Below are 23,150 nucleotides of genomic sequence, written 5' to 3'. Positions count from 1 at the left end.
GTGAATGATGATCTCTCTCTCTCTTTCTCTTTTGTCTTCTTTGATATCATTTATTAGTGTTTTCAGTGTGTAGATTGTGTACTTTTTTTTTTTTTTTGGTTTATAGTTGTTAAACTTAGAAGCAGTGAGTTATTCAGACAACAGGCAAGGTTTATTTGGAAACAACAGAAGAGCAGAATGGAGAGTTCAAGGGCAGTGGTACACTACCCCAAATCCAAGAAACCCAAAATAACCTTGGAGGACTGCCTGTCAGTTCCACTGTAGGTGGAAACAGCAGGTTCCTGTGGGAGATGCACAGAGCGCCGATCCTGGAGCAGAGCGCGCCCCTTTACATGAGTGGGTGTGCTGTTCTTAGCCTCTGAGCACATGTCATTGGGTTTCCAAATATTAATGTTCACACACTTTTCATGTTTTAGTATGATACCAAGTGGTACTAAACTTTGTCAGTTCCCAGTTTCCTGCTAGTGGAAGTAAGATTTGTTAAAAACATAAATCTTGTGTCTTGTTACCTTGATAAAACACATTATCAAGGAGCATTTTCATTTTGGACATTTTTGTTGTTGCTGCTGTTTTCCACATAGACACTTTGGAATAGAAAAAGTATATTTCTTTCTGATCTGCCTGCTTTTCACATATCTCTGCATTATTGCACTGACTAGTTGATTAAATACAGATGGATGGTAAGAGTAGATATTCTTCCAGTGTTCCAAATCTTGGCTAAAAGCACTCTTTTCACCTTTAATTTTCTGTGAATCTGTTACTCTGATACAGTATATTCTTCATCTTTGAGATTTTCATTTTTCACTTTTAGAAACTTGATTTCTATATACTTTCTATTTTTCATGTCCCTCCTTAGTATTTTCTTTTACCTTCTAGAACACATGGCATATGATTACATTAACTGTTGTAATATCCTTGTTTATTAATTCTATCATCTGTGTCATTTCTCACTAATCTCGCCCTGACTGGGGCCTGTGTTTTCCAGCTTCTTTTCATACTTGCTAATTTTCATAGGATGCCAGTCATTTCTAATTTTACTTTGTTAGAGACTAGCTTCTTTTATTTTCTTAAAAATTATTGTTTTTGTTAGCTTTTCTCCTATGTTGTAACTATTACTTTGAAGTAGTGTGATCCTTTCAAGGTTTGTTTTATATTTTGTTAGGGCCAGAGCAGACTGCAGCCCAGGCTGACTTGGCCTCAGTCCGTGGTAAGTGCTGTCTTTAGTCCTCTGCACAATGCCCCATCTGAGGAGGTTTCCTCACTGTCTACTGGGAACACCTACTACTTCTGGACATGCATGAACAGTGGGCATTGATTCTTCACCTTTTTGAGGTTTTCCATGATGACCATCTTCATATGCAGGCGGTCTCAGTGGGAAGGACATGACACAGGTATCTGAGGCTCTGGCCAGCAGCAGTCTCCTTGCAGGTACTACATATCTTTGCCCCGTCAACTAGAGGATATTGCCAGGATCAGCCTCGATTTCCCCTTCCTCCACTAATCCTTGTTGCACAGTAAAGTGAGTTACCTATAGAATGTACCTTATTTATTTCCCTTCTCTTACTTCTTTGTGTCTTATGTCTGAGAGAATTGTTTCTTTAACACTCCCATTTTAAAATTATAAAAATTATTATAAAATTATAAATATATTTATAAATAAAATAATATAAATACAAGCAGGTGGTGTTGGCTTTTAAACAGGAATGGAATAGCAAAGACTAACAAATGAAGCCTACATAATATAAACAGAAAATTAAAACAAAGCCCAAGAAAGTATGAAAACAAGTCCAGAATCCAAAACAAATGGATCTATTTTTTTTACATTTTAAGATTTTAAGCACATCATTTCTCTAAAATAGACTTTACAAAGCAAATAAGAGCTTAGGAAATTCATGCTATCAGTGATAACAAAAGGTCATATACGTTAAAGCGGGCAAAAAGAGTATGGTTAAATTATAATATTCAATGGCCAAACAAAAGATCTTTTGGACCCTGTGACAGATGAGCTTAGTATTACAGAAAAATGACTTGCTCATAGAAGAATAAATATGAAAAAGCTGCCTATAATACAGGAAAAAATTATGAAGAGATGGGGGAAAAGGAAAGAACACAGGAGAGTTTACACACCACACCTTATCATTGATCTCTAGCAGAGAAATTACAGTAATTTCCAAAGACAGCAGGGAGGACATATAAACTAAGACTAACATTGAATATATTACAACAAAATCTTCAGTTAATACTGGGAGAATACACAAAGTTATCCCAGAAAGCAGTGCCATTTTTTGGTAGAATGAGCAGTTCGGTGTGTTTATGTGCATATGAGGATAATTTCCCTGAAATCTGTCCAGTTGACCTAGCGTGATGTTATAAAAGTTAAACAGAATATTCAGAACCAGAATACTGGAAATCATCCCTAGATGAGACTGAGACTGAAGAGTGGGGCTCTTCACATATTGCTTCTGATCATCCTCTCCTCAACCAAAAAAAAAAAAAAGTGTTTTAAACTCAGAAGTAGGGGTTAAAGTGCAAGTACTATGAAGCTATCCATAGCCACTGTGGCTCGAGTTTGATCCCCAGCCAGGGAGGTGACCCATGTGGCGTAGCAGATCTCTCCTGTCTTGTCCACTGCTCGCCCTAGCACTGTATTTCAGTCAGTCCACCTATTCTGTCCCCTATTTTGCCTCTGGTGAATCCTCTCACCACCTCCCCACCCCCAACCTCTGGGCTTTACCCCAGTTCTTGTATACATAAATAAATTTTAAAAAATGGTTAAGTTAAAGAAAAAACATCTCAGAATTAAAAACACCAGTCAATAAATAAAACTTACCCAAAAAGTAATTTGTAGTAAAAAGAACCACCAGTGATCTTGAAAGCTAAATAAAAATATTCTTATAAATGCAATAAAATATTCACCAATGAAGTGACAAAAAGTGAAAGTCATGTAGTCCTAATTCCGGATATCCCAAACTCTGAAGCTCACCACACTGCATTCATTGACTCTATCTCACCTCATGATAACATCTGCTAGGGCTCTGTGTTTCTTCATTGTGTAGAATGTGCCTTTATAGGGATCCAATTACTTTGGGGCAGTGTCTGTGCTTTAGAAAAAGCTGAAGAGCAGCTATTAAAATTACTGTGTTTATGGAAGGTTGACACTATAAAACAGATCGCAAAGGTTTTTGAGTGTTGCTTTTTAAAATCAGATTGAAACATAGATTTCTTGGAAAAGGGAGTTAAAGATTCAGCACAAAACATCTGAGCTTTTCTCCTATAGAATGAAATAAAAAGTGTATGTGTATGTGTATATAGAGAGAAATTTAGTGAATGCTTCTTGAAAGCTTTTAGAGGATGCAAAGTAGACTGCCTCCGGGATAAGTGGAGAAGGTAAGGGCAAATTAAAGTCTGAAAATAAAATAGGAAGTCATTTAATGAGACATAATCATGTTGTAAGTGTATCTGGAGATGCTTAGTTGTCCAGGAGCTCCTTCAGTCTGTGTTCACCTGTCAGATATTCTACAACGTCAAGCACTTTGGCATATTTCACCAAGCCTTAAAGTGGGTTCTGGAGGCTGTGATGACACAAACATCCAGGCTGAAAAGCTGACCGCCCAGGTGGAAGCCTAATTAGCACCAGGCAATGACAGCACAGCCAGAGACACTGGCGAGGAAAGGGGAGTCAGGGAGCTGAGTCATCTCCAAAGAACCCCCGACCCCACTTCTACTGCATCCATGTAGAAGCAGCAGCAGTCAGGCTGACAGACTGTAACAGACAACAGATTCTATAAATAAGAATATAGAGATTAAAAGTGTAGGTAATTCTAAAATGTTTTCATTCTATTTTTTTCTTATTTTACAAGTATGATATTAATTAGGCAAATCCTCTGATGACATCTACTTGTGTGAGACACTGCTAAATGCTAGAGGTATATCAGCTCACAAATCCCAGTCTTCTCTACATGGAACTTCCAGTTTGTTGCTATCAGAGGTTCCTTGTTTCTTAGAAAATGATAACAAAGGGAAGAGTCAATAATTATTATTTTTTAAATTCTGTTCCTCACCAACTTGTTTCTTTCTCATACTTGTGAAAGTAGATCACATAATACCTCCCTGTTTTCACTTAAAAACACACCTATAAAACTATTATTGTTTCTCAGTATCATGAGCTCATTGAAGATAAGTGTTTTATAAAATACTCTTTATTCCAAACACATGTTATTTTAGAGTTACTAATTAAAAATTTTAAATGTATAAGTATATTTTTAGGCCACAGCAACTTTGTTCTTTCTATTGTCAGAAGCTCAGGTCCCAATTGTTTTTTAGTGTGCCATATACTGGGGTGAATAATTGTGCCCACATGTTGCTTTCCTTTTTTGCTTTCCTTTCTTAGCATGAAAGTTTAGGAGTGAAATTAATTACATGGCGGAAACTTTTGTTGTTACTATTGACAATTTATGACCTTGTGAAATTGTGTGTGCCAATTTATAAATAAGCAGCAGTACAAGAAGGTGCTTGTTCATTGAGCTTTTACCAACAAATCTTTACGTTGTTAATTTGATAAGTGAAAAACATGTTAGGTTTTTGTGATGGTTAATTTTATGTCTCAGCTTAATTAAGCACTGCTGTCTAATTTGCTCAAACACTGATCTATATGTGCTTATAAAGATATTTTATAGATTGCTCTACAATTGTAACAGGTTGGCTTTGAAGGACTTTGCCCTTGACATGGTAGGTGGGCTTCGCCAAGCTGTTTGAAGGTCTTTTAGGGAAATCCTAGTAGTATTTTTTCTTTAGAAGAAATTCTTCCTCAGTATTGTAACATAGAAATACTGCCTGAGTGTAGTGCACTCTGCCTACTTGCCTTCCCTAAAGGTTCTGAACTTGCTAGCCCTCTAATAACATGAGCCAGTTCTCCAAAATTCTACTCCTAACATGTTCCCCATCCTTTCCCTCTCCTATATCTTAACAGTTTCTATAGAGAATACTGCCTAATGTGTATTCATTTGCTTTTTAAGGATGCTTAAGTGCTTTGATATACTTTTCTGAATCTGCTTTATATCTGTATTTATTGCATAGTCCCTGAAAGCACTAGATGCCTGCATTTGCATCTGTCACTCCCATCACCTCACTTTGAGGGCATGCCAAATGCTTTCAGCAAAATGCATGATGTATTTTTTTAGGTAGATATTGAAGAATTCTGGTTGTCATCTTTACTGTGTACTTCAAAAGTACCCTAATTACATCAAAACAGTCCAAGTTTCCTTTCTCATAAATTTAGGCAGAGTTCATCCAGCTAACTTATTGCTTTTTTTCATGATGTTATTTATATAGGTAATAAGTAAAATGAAAGGTATCGAAATTCAAATTTTCTAAGAATTAATGATATTACTAGCTCTTTTTAAACTTAATTTATAAAATAGTAACAACACTATTACTTCTAGAAGAGCCATGGTGTATTATTCTAATCCATTCTTAGCATGCCATTAGGATCACCTGAGTCTCATTTTCATAAAATAAGCAGAAATGTGTATCTTGAGACCATTTGTCTGCCAGGAAAAATACATTTTATTACCTGCTAATTATTGTCCCAAATGTATATAGTGACATGTTGGCAGACTGTGGCTAGCCATAAATAGTTTTTCTCTCTTACCACATACTTCAGTTTTCTTTATTCTCTGTGTACTTTATTGTAAATTTAAAAGAGTAAAGAAATTTTCTATTGAAATCTACACAGAAATTTGTAAGAAGCTTTCTATTTCTCTTGAAAGAGTTCTTTGAGACAATAGGCAAATCATCAACCTCACTTAATGTAGTATAGGTAATGTTCTCATTTAGTAGAAAGTCAGAACAGTTCTACTTGATGCTTGGGGAAAAATGGTAATGATACTGGGAAAAGTGGAGAACTTAAATCCTCTAACTTTTTGGTTTTCTAATTCCTATGTTTTCCCTTCAGTATTCTCCCTCAGTACTAAGTTCACTCTTTGATCAGGGCACAGACACTCCAGAGTAAAGGGGACAATAGCTTGCTGGTCCTTGGCCATCATGCCATCCCAGGTGGGCTGTAAGCAGGAGCCAACAGATGAACACTGAAACTCTGACTGGCTTTTTTCTGGCCTGTTCAAAGAATGAGCTAAGTACCTTGGACTGCAAATGGAAAAGTACTCTTTAACTTTCATAGACTATTACACAAACTGATGATTATAATGATGGTTCCTGGCATGATTCCCAAATGGATTGTTCAAGAGGAATAGTCACTTCTGGAGCCAACATAGACTCCTAAGAAAATATTGCCAGGCCAACAGCTGGCCAGCCTGCCCATTGCCCCAGATGATGCCAACTTCCAGAGACTTGGCAATATTCAGAGCCTTCTCATTCACACACTCCTGCTTCCCACTGCTCACCCCTTGGATGAGACCATGCTCTGTGCTGAACCTTTGCACAGTCTACCTGCCCCCCAGGATGCAGCCACTCCAGCCTGATTGAGCTAGCCCCCATTGGTGCCTCTGGGCCAGACCACCCAGATGGCGTGATAGAGGAAATAGGACACATTTCACTGTGAAGCCTCCTGAGTCTCTAGATAAAAATGAATTTGGTAAACTGCAAAGCCTTCCAGAGACCAAAATTGCATGCAAAAATTTGCACACAGAACTTACCTTTGGGGAGATGTATTTGCTAGGTTTGTGTGTAAACATAAATGAACAGAAGGCTCACAAGATCCTTGTGAGCAAAAGTATAAAATCTGACGGTAAGGACTTTTGATAAATAGTTTTGCTAAATGACCTTGCTGAGTATATAAACACGCGCCCTGAAGCCTACTTCCTGCAAGTTTTGGAGTGGATGTACACAGTGTATTGTTTTCAACTAAAAGTCAGTTTTCACATGTGGATGTGGTATGAACATGGATGTCTTTTTGTTTCCTATATTTCTCTAGATGGACATATATTCTTTTAAGAAAATATGTTGAAGGTGTTTGGTATGATTACTTGATATCCTATCTAGAAGATATCAAAGATATAACAAATATATATAACAAAGATATGTTATATATAAGTCAACATTTCATGATAATTACAAGGTTTAGGAAAAAGTTGCCAGACCTTTCTAAAATCTTCCAATGACTTCAAAGTCTTAAAACTCTCAGTTTAGTTTTGAGGAGTGGGGCTGGGAGTCTGATATATAATTCTTTTATTGACTTTCCAATTTCTGTCATGTTATATATGCTTCTGACCTGTTTTTCAACTGAACCAGTAATTTAGTCCATTACTGCTCTGTGTAAATCTCAGCCACAGCTATTTCCCAAGGTGGTTTTGGGCCTAACTAGTGGTTGGTGTTGATGTCCAGCAGGAAATCTTGTAAACCAGATGATTGGTGTGGTTCCGACTGTAACCTTGTTAAAGCATTGGTCAGATTGCACTTAGGAGAGTTATTTAATTAGTTTCCCAATAATATTTGTGTACAATTTTTAGGTGACCACTACTTTTTTTCTTTCATAGCTAAGAAAAAGACAGTTGTTTGTTATTATCAGAATCAGATACTAATCCAGTAGTTTTTTTTTTTCTTTAAGTTATCTTTAGGTAGCCTTTTTAATAATGGTATGACTTGTCTTGAACACCAGTGTAATAAACTGAGATGGAGAGTTCCTGATGTCAGGCACTGTAGCAGAAATGTGCTTTTAAAATATCATAGCTAAGTGCCTTCAAGAAGTTAGAAATTTTAAGAAAATATTGAAAAAATACTCTACTATAGTAAAAAAGACACTAGATAAAATATTCTGGGATTACAGATAGGAGCAGTTGATATAGCCAGAGTTTTCAGGGAATTCCAAAGAGGCAGTAATACTTTAATGGAACTTGAAATATTGACTTTTGGCTGGAAGAGAATACTGTTTGTGGACAGAAATAAACTAAGCATTAAAGTTAGTTTAAATATATGTGTATTAACTTCATCAATTTATTGAATTATAGTTTGCATTAAATAAAACTCCTACTTAGATCAAAGTAAAAAAACAATTAACACTACTAAAAATTCTGTCATGCCCTTTTATATTTAGTCTCTACCTGTGTTTTTAAGAGATTACATGTAGAATTTTTGAGTGAAAATCTTATTTCACGTTTCTGACATTGAATAGTTTCATCCGCTATAGTATGTTTCACCAGGCTGTTTCTCCTAGTCTTCCACATTTGAGCTCTTTAGATGAATATCTTGGTAAGTTAATTTAGGAAGGACTATGCAAATTATTTAGTGATTTATTTTTATAAACAGGTATTTTTAATCTTAAGTGACAATAGGTACCTTGGTAAGGGGGAGATGATGGGATGAAAAATCATAATATTAATACTCAGCTTTATTTTGTGAGTTTATAAAGCCTAAGCTTGAGGGTACCCCAAATGATTTCAAAAAAGGAAGGGTAAAAGTGAACAACGGGAGGAACCAGTTAAAATGAATGTTTTGGCATAGACACCGAACAAAATCAGAGCCCTAAATATGCAGAATTATCTCTATATAGGAAGTCATTCTCAGCACATCTCTGCATAACCTGCAAAAAATATATTTTATTCATTGCCCTTAAAAACTCATAATCTGGAATGGGAATCTGATTTCTGACATTATGTTTATTTACATAAAATGTTAGAAAAGTAGACATTCCATTGCATTTGCTATGAAGAAATCGTGTGTACATTGGAAAGAAACCTAAGAAGTTGTATGTAGATTCAATTAAACTTTTCTATATGAAAATGCTGTGAGAGTTCATACTTAAAGGATAATGAACCCCATTACAGAATGGATATACCATTAGTAAATTCCTTGGTAATGAAGTACATACTTATCTGTTGTGGTCAAAATTATTTCATTGCTCTCTTTCCCCTGTGAAAGAGAAATGCCTGGCCTGTGCCAGGAGTGGCATGGAGTTACTCTGTGCTCTACTTTACTGTGGCTGATACTGGGCTTAATTCGGTATAAAATTGTATTTAGAATTTAAAAAAATTCCTAGTGTGACATTTTTAAGTAGTTATTGATTGCTAATTTGTACATTGTGGTCAGGGGTTAATATTTGCATAACATTAAATCTTTGAAATGTAATAATGATCCACTGTTGTCAGATTTTCATAATCGCTCCATGTATACTTGAAATGATGTTTCTTCTCCTGCTGGTGTATGCAACACTAGTTACATATATATCCATTAATCTAAGCTATTAGCTTTGTTCAAATTTCATATTACCATACTGATTTTCTGCTGTATGATCTGATTGAGAGAAATATGTTAGTGTTACAGTGGGATTCTGATTGTTTTTGCAGTTCTGTCAGTTTTGGTTTATGTATTATGATGCTATGTTACTATTTAACATTTAAATTTGTTCTGTCTTTCTGGTATCATATTGCAATGGTGACTTACTTTATCCTAGGAATGGCTATTATTGATATTAATATGATTCAGTTTTGGTTGTATGTGCCTCCTCAAAGTCTTCACCGTTCATTATTTCTTAAAAGCAGCATATAGCTAGAATTTTATTTTTTAATTTGGCTTGACTTTATCTTAGATACTGTTTCTTTTTAAAGATTTATTTATTTGTGCATACAGAACTGGGGTACAGGCCAGAGGTGCAGGGACGGTGAGAGGTTTCACCAGAGACAAGAGTGGGCAGCAGAACAGGCAGATTGACGAAGTACACTGCTGAGGGGAGCACTGGGCAAGTCAGGAGAGGTCTGCCATGCCATGTGGTTACCTCCAGGGGAATCGAACTCATGCGGAAGTGGCTTTAGCTTCTTAGTGTTGTGCTTTATTTAACCTGCTGCACCACCAGGGAGGGCCGATACTGTTTTTTGTTTTGTTTTGTTTTGTTTTGTTTTGTTTTTTAAAGAGCATTTTACATTCAAATTTCCCAAGAGTTTAAAGTACAGAGTGCCCACTTACTCCACGCCTCCCCTCACAGTTTCTCCTACTATTATCTTCAAAAATCTATATTTTAGGATTGCTCCTGGTGTTGTACATTTTATGGTTTATACAATGTAGATAATGGCATCTTTTAACTATTGCAATATTCAAAATAGTTTTGCTGTCCTAAACATCCTCTGAGCTCCAACTGTTCATTCATTCTTGCTCTCTAACCTTTGGAAACCACTAGTCTTTTTGTCTTTTTTACTGTCTCCTTAGTTTTCTGTTTTCAAGAATGTGACATGGGCCCTCCCTGGAGGTGCAATGGGTTAGGTCTCGTACTGCAAGCTAGCTGAAGCTGCTTTAGTGCAGTTCGATCCCCTGCCCTGGAGGTGACCTACATGGTGTGGCAAACCTCTCCTGTCTTGCCTGCTACTTCCCTCAGCTGTGTACTTCGTGGATCTTTCTTTTCTGCTTCCCACTCTGTCTCTGGTGAATCCTCTCACTGCTCCTGCACCCCTTGTTTGTACCCTAGTTCCGTATACATAAATAAATAAATCTTTAAAAAAATGTGACATAGTTGGAATTACACAGTGCTTAGCAATGGAATTACACTGCTTAGCAAATATTCACTCCTTGTTTTTATCTGAAAGAGATTGTAGAGAGTTGGTATGTATTGGTATATTATGCTTAAATGCTTGATACAATTTACCAGTGAACCAGTCAGGGTTTGTTTCTTAGTATTTTGGAAAGTTTTTACTTTTTCCATTGCTTTTATAAATATAGAATGGTTCACATCTTTTTTTTTTTTTTTTTTAGTTTTAGGAAGAATATGTCCTTCAAATAAAAAAATTAGCATATTATAGAATAGAGTTCTGTAAGTCTCTAGTGAGGTATACTGTTTATAAGCTGTCTAAAGTTTTTGCCTTTACATTTGTTTGTTTTCATAAAGTGATTTTGCTATATACGTAAGCCTGAGTTCATTAATACAAGTTACCCTTTTTCATAAGGAGTAATAATCATTCTTGTCTCAGTGGCTAATAATAATACATAATCATTTTGCTTCCAGTTCTGCTATTTCATCATAATGTTTCTTGATGTGGACTGTTTTAAAATGCTTTGTTTTATACTGGACTATAAAATGAAAAAGTATATATTTTTCTTCATTCTGGCCTCTACTTTCTTTGTTATTTCTAGAATATGTCAGACCTTCTCTGTTTAGCCTCAAAATCTCCCAAATTTCATTATCTATTTTTAAATTTTCTCTTTTCTGCATGTTGTATGCTCTTAAGACTGTACTCCTGTTTGTACTTTTCTGTTCTGCCTCTTCTGAGGCTTATGCCAAATACTGAAAATTGATTTTCAGTGAATATATATATTATTTCAATGTTCCAGTTTTCCCCAGGTATGCATGGTCATTTTCATGCTGGAAGTACTACTCTTCTGTTTTGTCTTTGCTACCTACTGTTCTCTGTCTCTGTGACCTGCCTCCTCCTTTGGGGCACTTGTTTCCTCAGGAATTCTGTGTCTCTGATCCTTGGGAATTTTAATTATGACCACTCTTGATGCTTTGGTTCAAGGTATATTTTTCAATGACCTTGAAGAATATTTTGGAAGAATATTTTGGTTCTGACAGTACTTTGGGTTTTTGAGAAACATGGTGTTTTAGTTTGGGATTTTTGAGAAACATGACTGAATTTTGGCCTCAGATATGCAAAGGAGGTATCACGTAATTATGAATTGTGGAGGAACTTTCTCCACCTACCAACCAAACTGCAACCAGAAAATCTGGTTTAACAGATTTCCTTCTGGTAGTGTGGCTTCATGCAACTGTCTGCCTTTTTTAGCTGCAAGGGATTACTATTGTTGTTGTTATTTGCAAGCTTGGCCCATTAAGACCAAAACTCTAATTGGTTCAGCATTTACTAGTTCTTCTAGAAATAGTCACTGGATTCAAAGCTTACTTATCTCCTATCATGGTTATCTACTCACTTAATTTTCACAGTCACTACTCAGTAGTATTTAAAGGGAGGATTAGTGTTCTCCATCCAACACTTTTGTGTTGGGTTCTTCATGATAAATTTTGTCATGTAACCAGAAAAATTAAACTTCATGCTTTAATTTTTTTTTTAAGATTTTATTTTATTTGTATATACAGAACTGGGGTACAGGCCAGAGGCTCAGGGGTGGTGAGAGGTTTCACCAGAGACAGAGTGGGGAGCAGAACAGGCAGATCTACGAAGTGCACTGCTGAGGGGAGCAGCGGGTGGGTCAGGAGAGGTGACCATGTGGTCACCTCCGGGGCAGGCAGGGATCGAACTCATGCGGAAGTGGCTTTAAATTCTCAGTGCTGTGCTTTAACCCATTGCACCACCTGGGAGGGCCCCTCATGCTTTAATTTTTATCAATTTCTCAATTATTTTAAAATTGCTAAAATCATTTAATAGTGAAGGAATGTAGTAATGGTTTAAACTATTGCTGCTTGATCCACATACCTCAGAGTAAAAATCTTCCACATACCTCAGAGTAAAAATCTTGATGCTGCTCTGTAGAAAAATATGATTATGAGTAGCATCTATATGTATTCCTGCCTTGTGGTTACACACCTCAGCTAAATCCTCCTTCTAGCTAAAATCACCCTTCTTTGATTCATGAAATCCATTCTGACAGGGTTTGTTTATGAAATATCTAGAGACTGTAGATATGTGTTAGATTATTGAAAGGGTTAGACTTTGAAAGGCCTTGATATCTAAACAACAGATTTTATGTTAGGACAAAAGGGTGAGATTTGAGGGATAACCCTGAAAAAACACATAATCCAGACCTTTCTTTATGCCTATTTTCCTGTATTTTATACACCTTAACATCAAAAAAGAATAAAATTGCTTCTGCTTTCACTTGAAATCTTTTTGTACTGTATTTTTCAATTACTACCAAATATTTTAAGATTACCTTAGTTCAGGCCATCTATCTCTCCTATAGAAAATTTTGATATGTCTGTTCCAAATGTTGATGTGCTGTACTTACAAGAGTCTACCCATCATTTCCTTATTTGTGACCCCTATTCAGTATTATTTAGATCTACACAGTATTGTATAATTATAATAGCTAGTGATGATAACTTTTAAATAAATTTGGACTTTCTTCAAGTGATTGTAGGTTACAAACAAGTATATTGTTATTGTTTTATATTTATTTCAACTGACCACAATATTCCTCTCAGTTGACATATTAGTTTATTGTGCTATTGCTCTCTTATTGGATATTTTGAATGTTACAGTTTCATATTTTTATAAAGACCATTGCTCTACACATCTTTTTGTAAATAAGCATAATGTTGACTAATAAATGTGTATAATAGTTTTCATTTCTAGATGCTAAAAGGTAGCATCAATAATTATACCTTACTTTTATATAGGTAAATGTTTCAATTATACTATTTAATGTATTTCAGAACAAAAGATCTAATGTAGATTGATATGAATTTTGTGAGTACTCAATTAAGGCTGACCATTTATTTCTTTTAAAAAATATAACATTTTCAAATTTTTCATGGATTGTGCTCACCTTATGAAACTTATGCCTCTCAATCTATAGCAATACTTTTCCCCCTTTATATGTACAATATGCGTTATAGTATGTATCTGAGTTTTCTGATAAAGAGCTATGCTACTGAAATTTCTTGTATAGAAGCCACTCACTCTGCAATAATTTAAAACATCCCTTTGTGAACTATTTTTTAATCCATTCTAGTTAGATTTGATTCCTAATTTACTTATCCCTTTTTTATAATTGTTTATTTTACTTATTTAACATTTATAATTTTACTTATTTAACAATGATACTTGTCAAAGTACAGGTTACAACATAGAGAAGCATGAAAAAACGAGAGCAAATTACATAGTGTTTATGATAAATTCTTAGGAGTAGTAAGCACAGATTTAAAAGCATCTTCAGTCTGTTACATAGAGCATCAATCTATTTCCTGTAGTGTACCAGTTGCATTACACTTTTTTAGAAGTGTGCATAAATGTGTTTTTTTTTGCTTGCTAAAGTGGATGACTTCAAATGGCCACTTGAAAGCTTACAGCTATGTTGAAATAGTGTTGAACTTAGGCAATGGAGATAATAACAATTAAGATAAACTCAAAAACTTTACAGTGGCTCAAGTTGCAATTCAAAACTGTCATATTTTTTGCATTTAATAAAATGTATACTGTCCAAATATGGAGACCTTGTCATAAAAATAGAAACCTGTCCTGCCTTTTGTATGCTGTTATCTCCCAATTTTTGCTTCATTCCTTTAAGTCAAAGACCTCCTTAAATAGGGAGAATAATTTATTTGCTTACATTTTTTCATGTCTATTAGAAATATGTGTATTTAGGTAAAGTAAATCTACCACTATAGCTTGTAGTTTCATTTTAACCACTTTAAGAAGTTTATTGATATTATTGGGCTTGTGGTAACTGCTTTAAGTAGATTTAATCTCATAGTTTATCTTTTTTAGGTTTCCTTTCCAAACAGTATTTAATGTGTTGGCCCCATGAATGAGTGAAATGGCTGAGACTTATTTCTATTTGCATTTATTAAATTTATTTAGTGTCTTTCCAGGCATGTTAAACTGAGGCGTATATGAGCATATACTTTAAAACTACCCTATCAAGTCACCTAATCTTGTTCAATGTTTGCACTTTATAGAAGGTGAAAGACTTGTTGATGTATTACAGACTATATAACACACACACACAGTCATATGAAGTTTGTGGACCTGTAATAAGTAGATAATGGTATACCTGAGCATGACTTAGTATAAAACTTAGTGAAGAAAAAACTCCATGATTGAATCTGTTTACAATATCTCTTGTGACTCATATTCCAGGAAAGAGTTTTTTTTTCTCTCATTTTTTTCACAGGACTCAAGTAGAAACCACAGAATCTCTATATTATATTTCAATCTGCATCAAACATTTTTCACTTAGAATTTTTTTTCCAAAGGGGAAAAGAAGGAAAATATAGCCTATTTCTGTGTGCCTTTATTTGAAGGCTAAATTTCAAAGGACCATCCTTGACTCTCTTTCCTATGCATCTAATATGTGAGATAAATGGAATTGTATTTGGCATTTATTTGTTCAATATGCTGAAAAATTAACCAAATTTTAAGAAACAATCAAAATATTTTAGGTAAGCAAAATGCAGTAAGTAATAAACTCTACACTGTTCTTAGATGTTATTTCCTGGCATTATGATTCATTTTCATAATCCCTATTAAAAATGCTTTAAGACTATGTCTTGCAAATTTTGTTGAAGATTATAATGGCCACATGCCACTGGTTCAGTGTTGGTTCTGAGGTGTGTCACAAAACTACTCTTGAATCGTCCTCTAGTGAAAAACAGCAAAACAGCATAAAGTACTAACTGCCCCTTATGCCACCAGAAACCATGTGAGCCTTTTCTGTCTTGGGGTCTATAACTTTTGGATAGCTAAGAAATTCTGTATGGAGGAAGAAAGCTGGAGTATCTCCCAACATACTTTAGCTTGGATAGAATAAGGGAGGCTGAAATCATTTTGCCCAAGCTCTCGATTTATTTTATAATTTCTAGCATATTGTAATGAAGTAGCTAAATTAAACTATTCCTTAAAGAGGAACCCCCCCTTTTTTTTATTTCCAGTACTTTTTTAGTGTAGTCCTTTAGCTTCCTTTGTGTATGGCTAATAATACTGCAATCTCTGAAAAAGAAACATAGTTTGTACTGTAAGAAGTAGTAGCTTTTATAAAGATATTCATCATACTTTATAAAAGTGATTAGAAAAATGCAAATAACAATCATAAAGAGGTTCCATTTCACAACTACTAACATAATTACAATAATTAAAGTGGAAAATAACCAGTGTTAGAGAGCATAGAAAGAATTTGGAACCCTGTGCATTGCTGGGGGAACAAAGTGATAATGACAGTAAAAGATGTAGAAGATGGTTTGGCAGTTTTTCGTAAATTTAAATACAGAATTATTAGAGTATCCAGCAGTTCTACTCCTAGGTATACACAACAGAATTAATTACAGGAGCCATTTGCTTCTACCAGCTGTTCACAGCAGCATTATTCTTGAGAGCTGGTTGGTGGAAACCCAGAGATTTGGAAAAGTTCTAAGTCATTGGCTGAGACTGGGACCCACGAAGGATCTTGTGACTGACTCCAGGTCTGCCTTATTTCCATGGCCAGGTTAATCCTCCTGAAATGTGCTACCTCCCAGGAAGATGCTTCCCAAATATGTAAATTGAGCCAAAAATACATTTTTTTTCATTTTACAAAAATATATAGGACACCATTATAAAAAAACAAAGTTTGCATTAGTCATTTCTTTCAGAGAAGCCTCTTTCTTAGAAAGTTTGTCTTTGAGAAAAAGCAGCATGGGGATTGACTGAGGTTTGATTGCTGAATTAATTTTTTTGTTCATATTGTATTTCTTATTCTAACAGGAGAGACTCAGCTATACAAGTGTCTTATCCTGGTTAAAAATAAAAATGCAAAGAAAGAAAACTTTGTTAGGTTGTGTGTGCTACCCTTCCCTTCTAGTTCTTGTGTTCTTCCTACCTGGCCCCTTACCATAACGGGCTAGATGTAGGAGTGAGCGGAGAGGAAGACTATGACCACAACATAACTGCTAGGCTACACATTACTGTTAGATTGTTAGGTGAGGGGCATGGTATTAATACGTGACCAAGCCCCAAATCTTGAAAATGTAACAATGTGTAGAAATGGAGCAGAGAGAGTCATTACTTGCACTTTAAATCTGTTGTTAAGTCCATTCATGGATTTTATATTCAGCCTTTCCTCCTCAGCTTAGCTATTCTTAGTCCTGTAACCTAGGTAATATTCCCTCTCTGGAACTCAGTTTTTAAATCTGTCTAATGCAAGTAATAACACAAGTCTGGGTTATTATGAGGATTATCGATAATATTTGTGAAATTCTAACATGGTGCCAGTCATATGGTCACAAAATTAAATACATATATATGAATACATACACACCATTTAAAAAGTGACTAAATCTAGACTCTAAATCACTTAACGAAACTTTCAGCTTTGTCTGGACCTCAACCCCTGCAAAAATTACGAAAATCACACTAAGTTTGACAAAACACCAGAAAGTAAAAGCTGGGCAAAAATCAACTGACAGTAAAGGCAAGAAAGTAGTTTCCTTAGCCCTCTGGCTTGAGGCTCACAAAGCAAGCTGAGTTGTCTTGCAAAACCTCAGACGTCTCAGTTTTGCCCTAGGTGTTACAGAGCTCTGAAAATGGGAGGAATGGGCTATTCTGGCCCCTGTTTTCTGCTCGGGGCTAACTGTATATACTAGCATAACACATACAGATACACTAGTATAACAGCAGCACACTCAAACTTGTTCAACTCTGACTTTTGGAAGAGCAGGAAAAAGGCTGGGGAATGAAAACAAGCCAAAGCCAAGTCCACAACTTCAGGGTGAGCTATCTTCCCCTTCCCTGCCCACAGCTCACTGGCTCTAGAAGGTGGAGGTGGACTCAGAAAAGTCAGTCTGTTCCCCCCACCCCCCAACAAAATCAAAAGCTCAAGAACATAGATTTGGAGACTACCACTAAGAAAAAGCCAGGTTTTGCAGCTCTTGTGTAGCTCACCCACAACACACAGGATTTCCTACCAGTGCCTGAGAGTGTGTTATGAATGGAGAGGAAAAGATGAAAGGAGAAACATCTCCAGTGAGACAGTTCCTGACTCAAACAAAAGGAACTGTGAAGCAAGAGATACTGGCACAGAAGTGCCCTCACTCTTAGAGAACTATCATCATCATGGCCTAGAAATAATCACTGCAGAGTTCTAAGATTACAAGACCATTTTTATAAGTTTATATGAAATGACTACATATATTTATGCATTAACTTACACAGAGAGCTCCCCAGAGGCTTTTGCCTAAATACTGTCAGTGGTCATGGAAATTGTGTGATTTGCACACCTTTATGTTTTCATAATGACCATATGCTACTTATACAGAAAGTGCATTTTTTGCAAACTTATATTGTTCCTGATTAGCACCCTGTGAATTCATGAATTGGCTGCTTAATTTTAAGGTCCAAACTCTCCACATGCCATTAAGCATATTTCTGATTCATCTCTCCTAGTAACAAATCGTTAACTTGGAAGATTGTGTTATTTCAATATTGCTCTGAAAACAACAGTGAGAAGCATACATTAGTCAATCTTGTAAAGCCAAATGTAAGTGAGACTTTACCAGCCATGTCACTTATAATAAGTACTTTTAATTAGTAGGCAATAATTAGGTAATTGTTAATATTAATGACAAGTAGACAGAACTGATTATTATAGAAATGATGCATTGGAGACTGGAGAAGTTAATCAGCTTATCTCTGTCTGACTTTGCACTTTGCTGTGAGGGTTTTGTGTGATCTCACTAGATGTGAAACACAACTGCCTGATACCTTCAGCTTCACCTAACGTGCTTCTAAAATGTCATCTGTCCTTAGTGTGACAGTCACTTACTTAGTTGCTTTCTCTCAAGTTGATCTATGGCTTTACATAGGCTTTGTTTGACTTATACCCTAAACATATCCTCACAATTTTACTTTAGGGCATATTTGTAGGTTGCTTCTGCTTTATTCCTGAATAAGGCTCAAAGACATTATCCTACTATATAGTTATACTGTCAGCACTGAGAAATGATGTTCAAGAATAGATTTTCTACAGCACTGTCATTTTAGGTGATTTAGACCCTGAAGGAACTTGGCCTGCTTAGAATTACTGAATGACTTCCATTAGTGTAACTCAGGAATATAACAATTCTTTTCAGGAGAAATCAATTTCAAATTCTCATGTCTGAAAAGCTTATTGTATATTTTAATTCTGATTTTGTTAAGTTTAACCCCACCCTACAGCCTAAATTTGATTCTTTTAATATTATATATACATTATTTTAAAGTCTGATTATTTTCCTATATAACATCTTTAAAACTTTTCTGTGTATTTAAATAGGTTTACATAGTTCTGATTGTGTGAAATTCTGCATCTAGACTTACACTGAAAGCCTCGGTCATTATTATAATCATATGGTAAGTCTACTCCTTTGGTAGTCAGCCGCTTCGTAAATTCATATGTTGCCAGTAATTTCTTACAATCATAACATGGTTTGTATCAGAATTTGGGCTTGTTAAATTTCTTTAAAAAATTAATCTTGTGATTTTTCTTATGTTCTTAAAAACTAAGATAAAAAATAACATAATTAAAAACAGGAATCATCGATTATCTAAAGCAGACATGACAGGTTTATTCACTTACTCTCAAGGTAGCTTGCTCTGTGAAAAAAAGTTAAAATCAAAGCAACTTTGAAAGACATAGGACTGTGTTTTTTTTTTTTTTTAAAGATTTATTTTTATTTATTCGTACAGAACTGGGGTACAGGCCAGAAATGCGGAGGGTGAGAGGATTCACCCGGGACAGAGTGGGGAGCAGAACAGGCAGATCGACGAAGTACACTGCTGAGGGGAGCAGTGGGCGGGCCAGGAGAGGTCTGCCACGCCATGTGGTCACCTCTGGGGCAGGCGGGAATCGAACTCATGCGCAAGTGACTTAAGCTTCTCAATGCAGTGCTCTAACCCACTGTGCCACCAGAGAGGGCCCAGGACTGTGTTTTTTAGATATCTGGTTAACTTCATATTTGAAGTTTGTATTTTCTATAAATGGCATCTAAGTGTGAGAAAGTATGTTATTTGCCTTTAGTAACTAAGGAATCTATATGTATAGGAACATGAACCTACAGGAACACTATTCTAGAACAAGTATCTGGTTCTATATTGAAGATATTCTGGCACAGATGCTGAATTTCCTTAGCAATCTACAGACTTCAAGGAACATAGACATGATAACTGGCTGATGCAATAAAACTGAGTAGGGAACTCTGTGTATTTGAACATTAGCTGTCATGTAAAATAACTGTTTTCACGGACTCGTTCATCTGTAGTAAAATCTTGGGGTAGAACAAATCCTTTAATAAAATCTTTAATTGTACCTTGCTAAAACAATTTGTTATAATTACCCATCAAATCATCATCAGTTATCTGTTGCCTCATTGCTTCTCCTGCTGTAATAGTGGTTAAATCTCACCTCCTGTATGTTGAGTTTGGGGGCCAAAAACATGCATCTCAGCTGTCTGGAAAAGGTGAATTCTGTGTCTTCTGACTTACAGTCTTGGAGCAAAATTCTCTTTGCCTCTTCTAGTACTCCCTCAGTACTTCTAGGAAAGTTAATTCTACCAACTGATCTCCTTGTGGGCTGTTATCTGTCTCAGAGTCAGAATTAAGATCCCATTTTCTTTTCTTATAGCATCAGAGGCTCCTTGAAATGCTAGATACAGAGAAAGAACTGTTAAAAGAAAAAATAAAAGAAGCTTTGATTCAGCAATCTCAAGAACAAAAGGTAATACTGTAAGTTTGCTCTGAGTGTGGAAAAAATACATTCTGTTATCTCATATAATGCAGTTAGTGTCTACCTAACTGTCCTATCATTTACAGGAAATACTGGAAAAATGTTTGGAGGTAGAAAGACAGAAAAATAAAGAGGCATTAGTATCTGCTGCAGAGGTATGTCTATAATTATGTGTTTCTTTGTAAGTAAGTGAAATTAAATTGAGTCTATTTGTGGCATTGTTCATTTACTTTGTATACTATGACAATATTTCATTTCAGAAAAAGAGTTGTCATATTCCTGTTAAATTCATATTGTGCAAGACTGATGACTTAAATGTTTTACTTTAAAATTACCTATGAAAAGGTATATATATATTTGGGATATTACATCCATTTGGTATTTAATCAATATTACAAATGTGCTATGTATTCATTTACTTACCAAGATTTTTAAAGCCAACTTTGAAATTACTCATTTAAGTGGTGTATTCATAGATGTTAAATATACATATCAAACACTAACTTTTGAGCTTGGGTTTAAAATTAGTAGATTAAAAGCCTCAGATGTGTGGGTTACTATGCCAGGGTTCCAAGATTACTATAATTTGGGCCTTTATTAAAAGAATTTATAATTAAATAAGAAACATTATTTCTATACCAGTAGGAAGGAATGTAGTATACACTATTATGAGTAAATAATAGTTCCACGAAGTGGGAGTTTTAACATGTTACTTTTGAAATGAATTTTGAAGGGTAGTTAGCATTCTATATTTTAAGTTTGAATTTTATTCCACAAATAGAGATACATGGGAAATTTTCAGTTTAAGACATAATGGTAATTAATAAACTTTGGGGGAATTGGAAGCAAAATGGTTAGAGACAGGAGATTTACTAGAAATCCATTAATCTGAAAAAAGACATTATGAATGGCAGGAAAAAAGTAGTCACTGCAGTAACAGAAAAAATAATTCTTTAGGAAAAAAAAACAGATTCCATCTCCTAAGCATTTGCAGAATTCATCTTTAGGTTTGGTATGGATGATACAGAAGGGGCCATGTTCTCCCTTATATTCAAGTGACATAGACAAGAAGGTAACTAAATGTTCCTGATATTTACAAAGAAATAATTTCAAGTATATAAAGTAACAAGTAGTCCAAAGTCCAAGTTTTAAGTAACTCTAAAATTTAAACTCTAGAGAAAGGAGGAAGTTGTAAAGAACTGCAGAGACTCTTCTAGAGAAGTAGGAGATATATAAGCAGCATTATATGGTGCAAACCAAGAAAGATGGCTTCAAGGAAACAAATAGTCAGCTGAGTGACGTTACACTTTGAGGAAAAGCAAAATTGGATTAAAACACAAAATGTCACTGATGACAAAGGAGAGCACAATAAGAACAATTTAAGAGAAGAATGGTGTGCTAAAATGTGTTCAGAAAATGGTCAGCTTTGATAACTTGTCCATTTTGGTTGCTAACTAGAAGCTAGAGAAAAACTAGTAACTCTGTGGGTACTAGGGCTGAGGTCAGTGGCCCTGGCTGCTTCCTAAAGCATGATGGGCTTTTTGAGGGAAATGTCTGTGTAGTTATTTGAGTTGCAACAGAAGTAAGCACTATTTTTTTTTTCTCATAGAACACCATTTTACTGAATAACTGGGGTTGTACAGACTTTAGTGTTTGGCAAAGGTCGTCTTCCAAAATAAACAGAGTGAGCCTGGCACCTTAAAAAAAATGAATTTTTGTTGCCAATGATAAAATTCAAGATTTAGAGTAAAAATTAGAATTAAAAAAATTATTTCTTCTTTCCTAATATTTTTAAGACTTTCCTGATGAGATTGAGGGTAATATTAGACATGGAATTATTTTTTTATTATGGAATATTGATTCAGTATTTTCCAAATAAAGTTTTAAAAATTCATGCACAGATAAGATTCATTCAAAGTGTGAGAGATGATTATAATGTAACAGCACTAAAAATTCATTGATGTTTTATGATTTTCCTTATTGCAACTGACCTTTAAGAATGATGAAGTATTAAGTTTTGTTGTGGAATCATCCAGAATATATCTAGTGACCTAAGCTGGTTAGTATAGTACAGCTCTCTTCTGCTATATAACTGTACAGAGTATGTTTTCTTTTAAATTACAGCTATAAAACAGACTTCTGCAGGCAGATACAGGAATATTGTTATCTTCTATTGTTAGTGTTAATGCCATATTCACACTTTGTTATAAAAATAATATTTATTTTAAGTACAGCAACACTATCAACTTAACAATATAATGTAAGTTTCTGGTACATAGCATTATAAACCAACACCTACATGTAGTACATTAAGTTCACCACTATAAGTTCAACCATTCTGCACTATACAATGGAACCAATTTATCTACCCCTCTTCCCTTCTGGTAACTGATCTGGTTTTATAATCCAAAAAGTCCATGTATATTTTGTTTAGTACATTTGATTGGATGGTTTCTATATGTACCACATATGTAGGAAATCAGTGTTTCTTTAAGTGTAATTCTAAGTCCATCCATGTTGTTGCAAATGGGAGCTTTTCATTTTTTAGTGTTAAGTAGTATTCCATTGAATGTATATGTGTATTTTATATATATAAATTTTATATTATTTTATATTTATATTTTATATTATTATTATATTTTATAATATATTTTATAATTATATAATGTATATAATATATAACATGTATATTATATATTAATATGTATTATATGTTATATATTAAGTCCATCCATGTTGTTGCAAATGGGAGCTTTTCATTTTTTAGTGTTAAGTAGTATTCCATTGAATGTATATGTGTA

At 34.9% G+C, this 23,150-nt stretch overlaps 1 protein-coding gene across 3 annotated transcripts in view; it reads left to right on the top strand.

The window, feature by feature from the left end:
• CCDC91 (coiled-coil domain containing 91) overlaps nucleotides 1-23,150 on the top strand; it is a 197,386-nt gene that overhangs the window by 95,918 nt on the left and 78,318 nt on the right. For all 3 annotated transcript variants that reach the window (XM_012732900.1, XM_004693184.2, XM_012732901.1), the window contains 2 exons: nucleotides 20,248-20,340; nucleotides 20,436-20,504. In XM_012732900.1, the coding sequence (XP_012588354.1) occupies nucleotides 20,248-20,340; nucleotides 20,436-20,504 (162 nt within the window). The remainder of the gene's footprint in view (nucleotides 1-20,247; nucleotides 20,341-20,435; nucleotides 20,505-23,150) is intronic.

This window comes from Condylura cristata, unplaced genomic scaffold, assembly GCF_000260355.1.
Source record: "Condylura cristata isolate star-nosed mole 26May11 unplaced genomic scaffold, ConCri1.0 scaffold00036, whole genome shotgun sequence".
Taxonomy (NCBI): Eukaryota; Metazoa; Chordata; class Mammalia; order Eulipotyphla; family Talpidae; genus Condylura; species Condylura cristata.
Note: the sequence above shows the minus strand (reverse complement) of the source record. Positions and strands in the feature narration are given on the sequence as shown.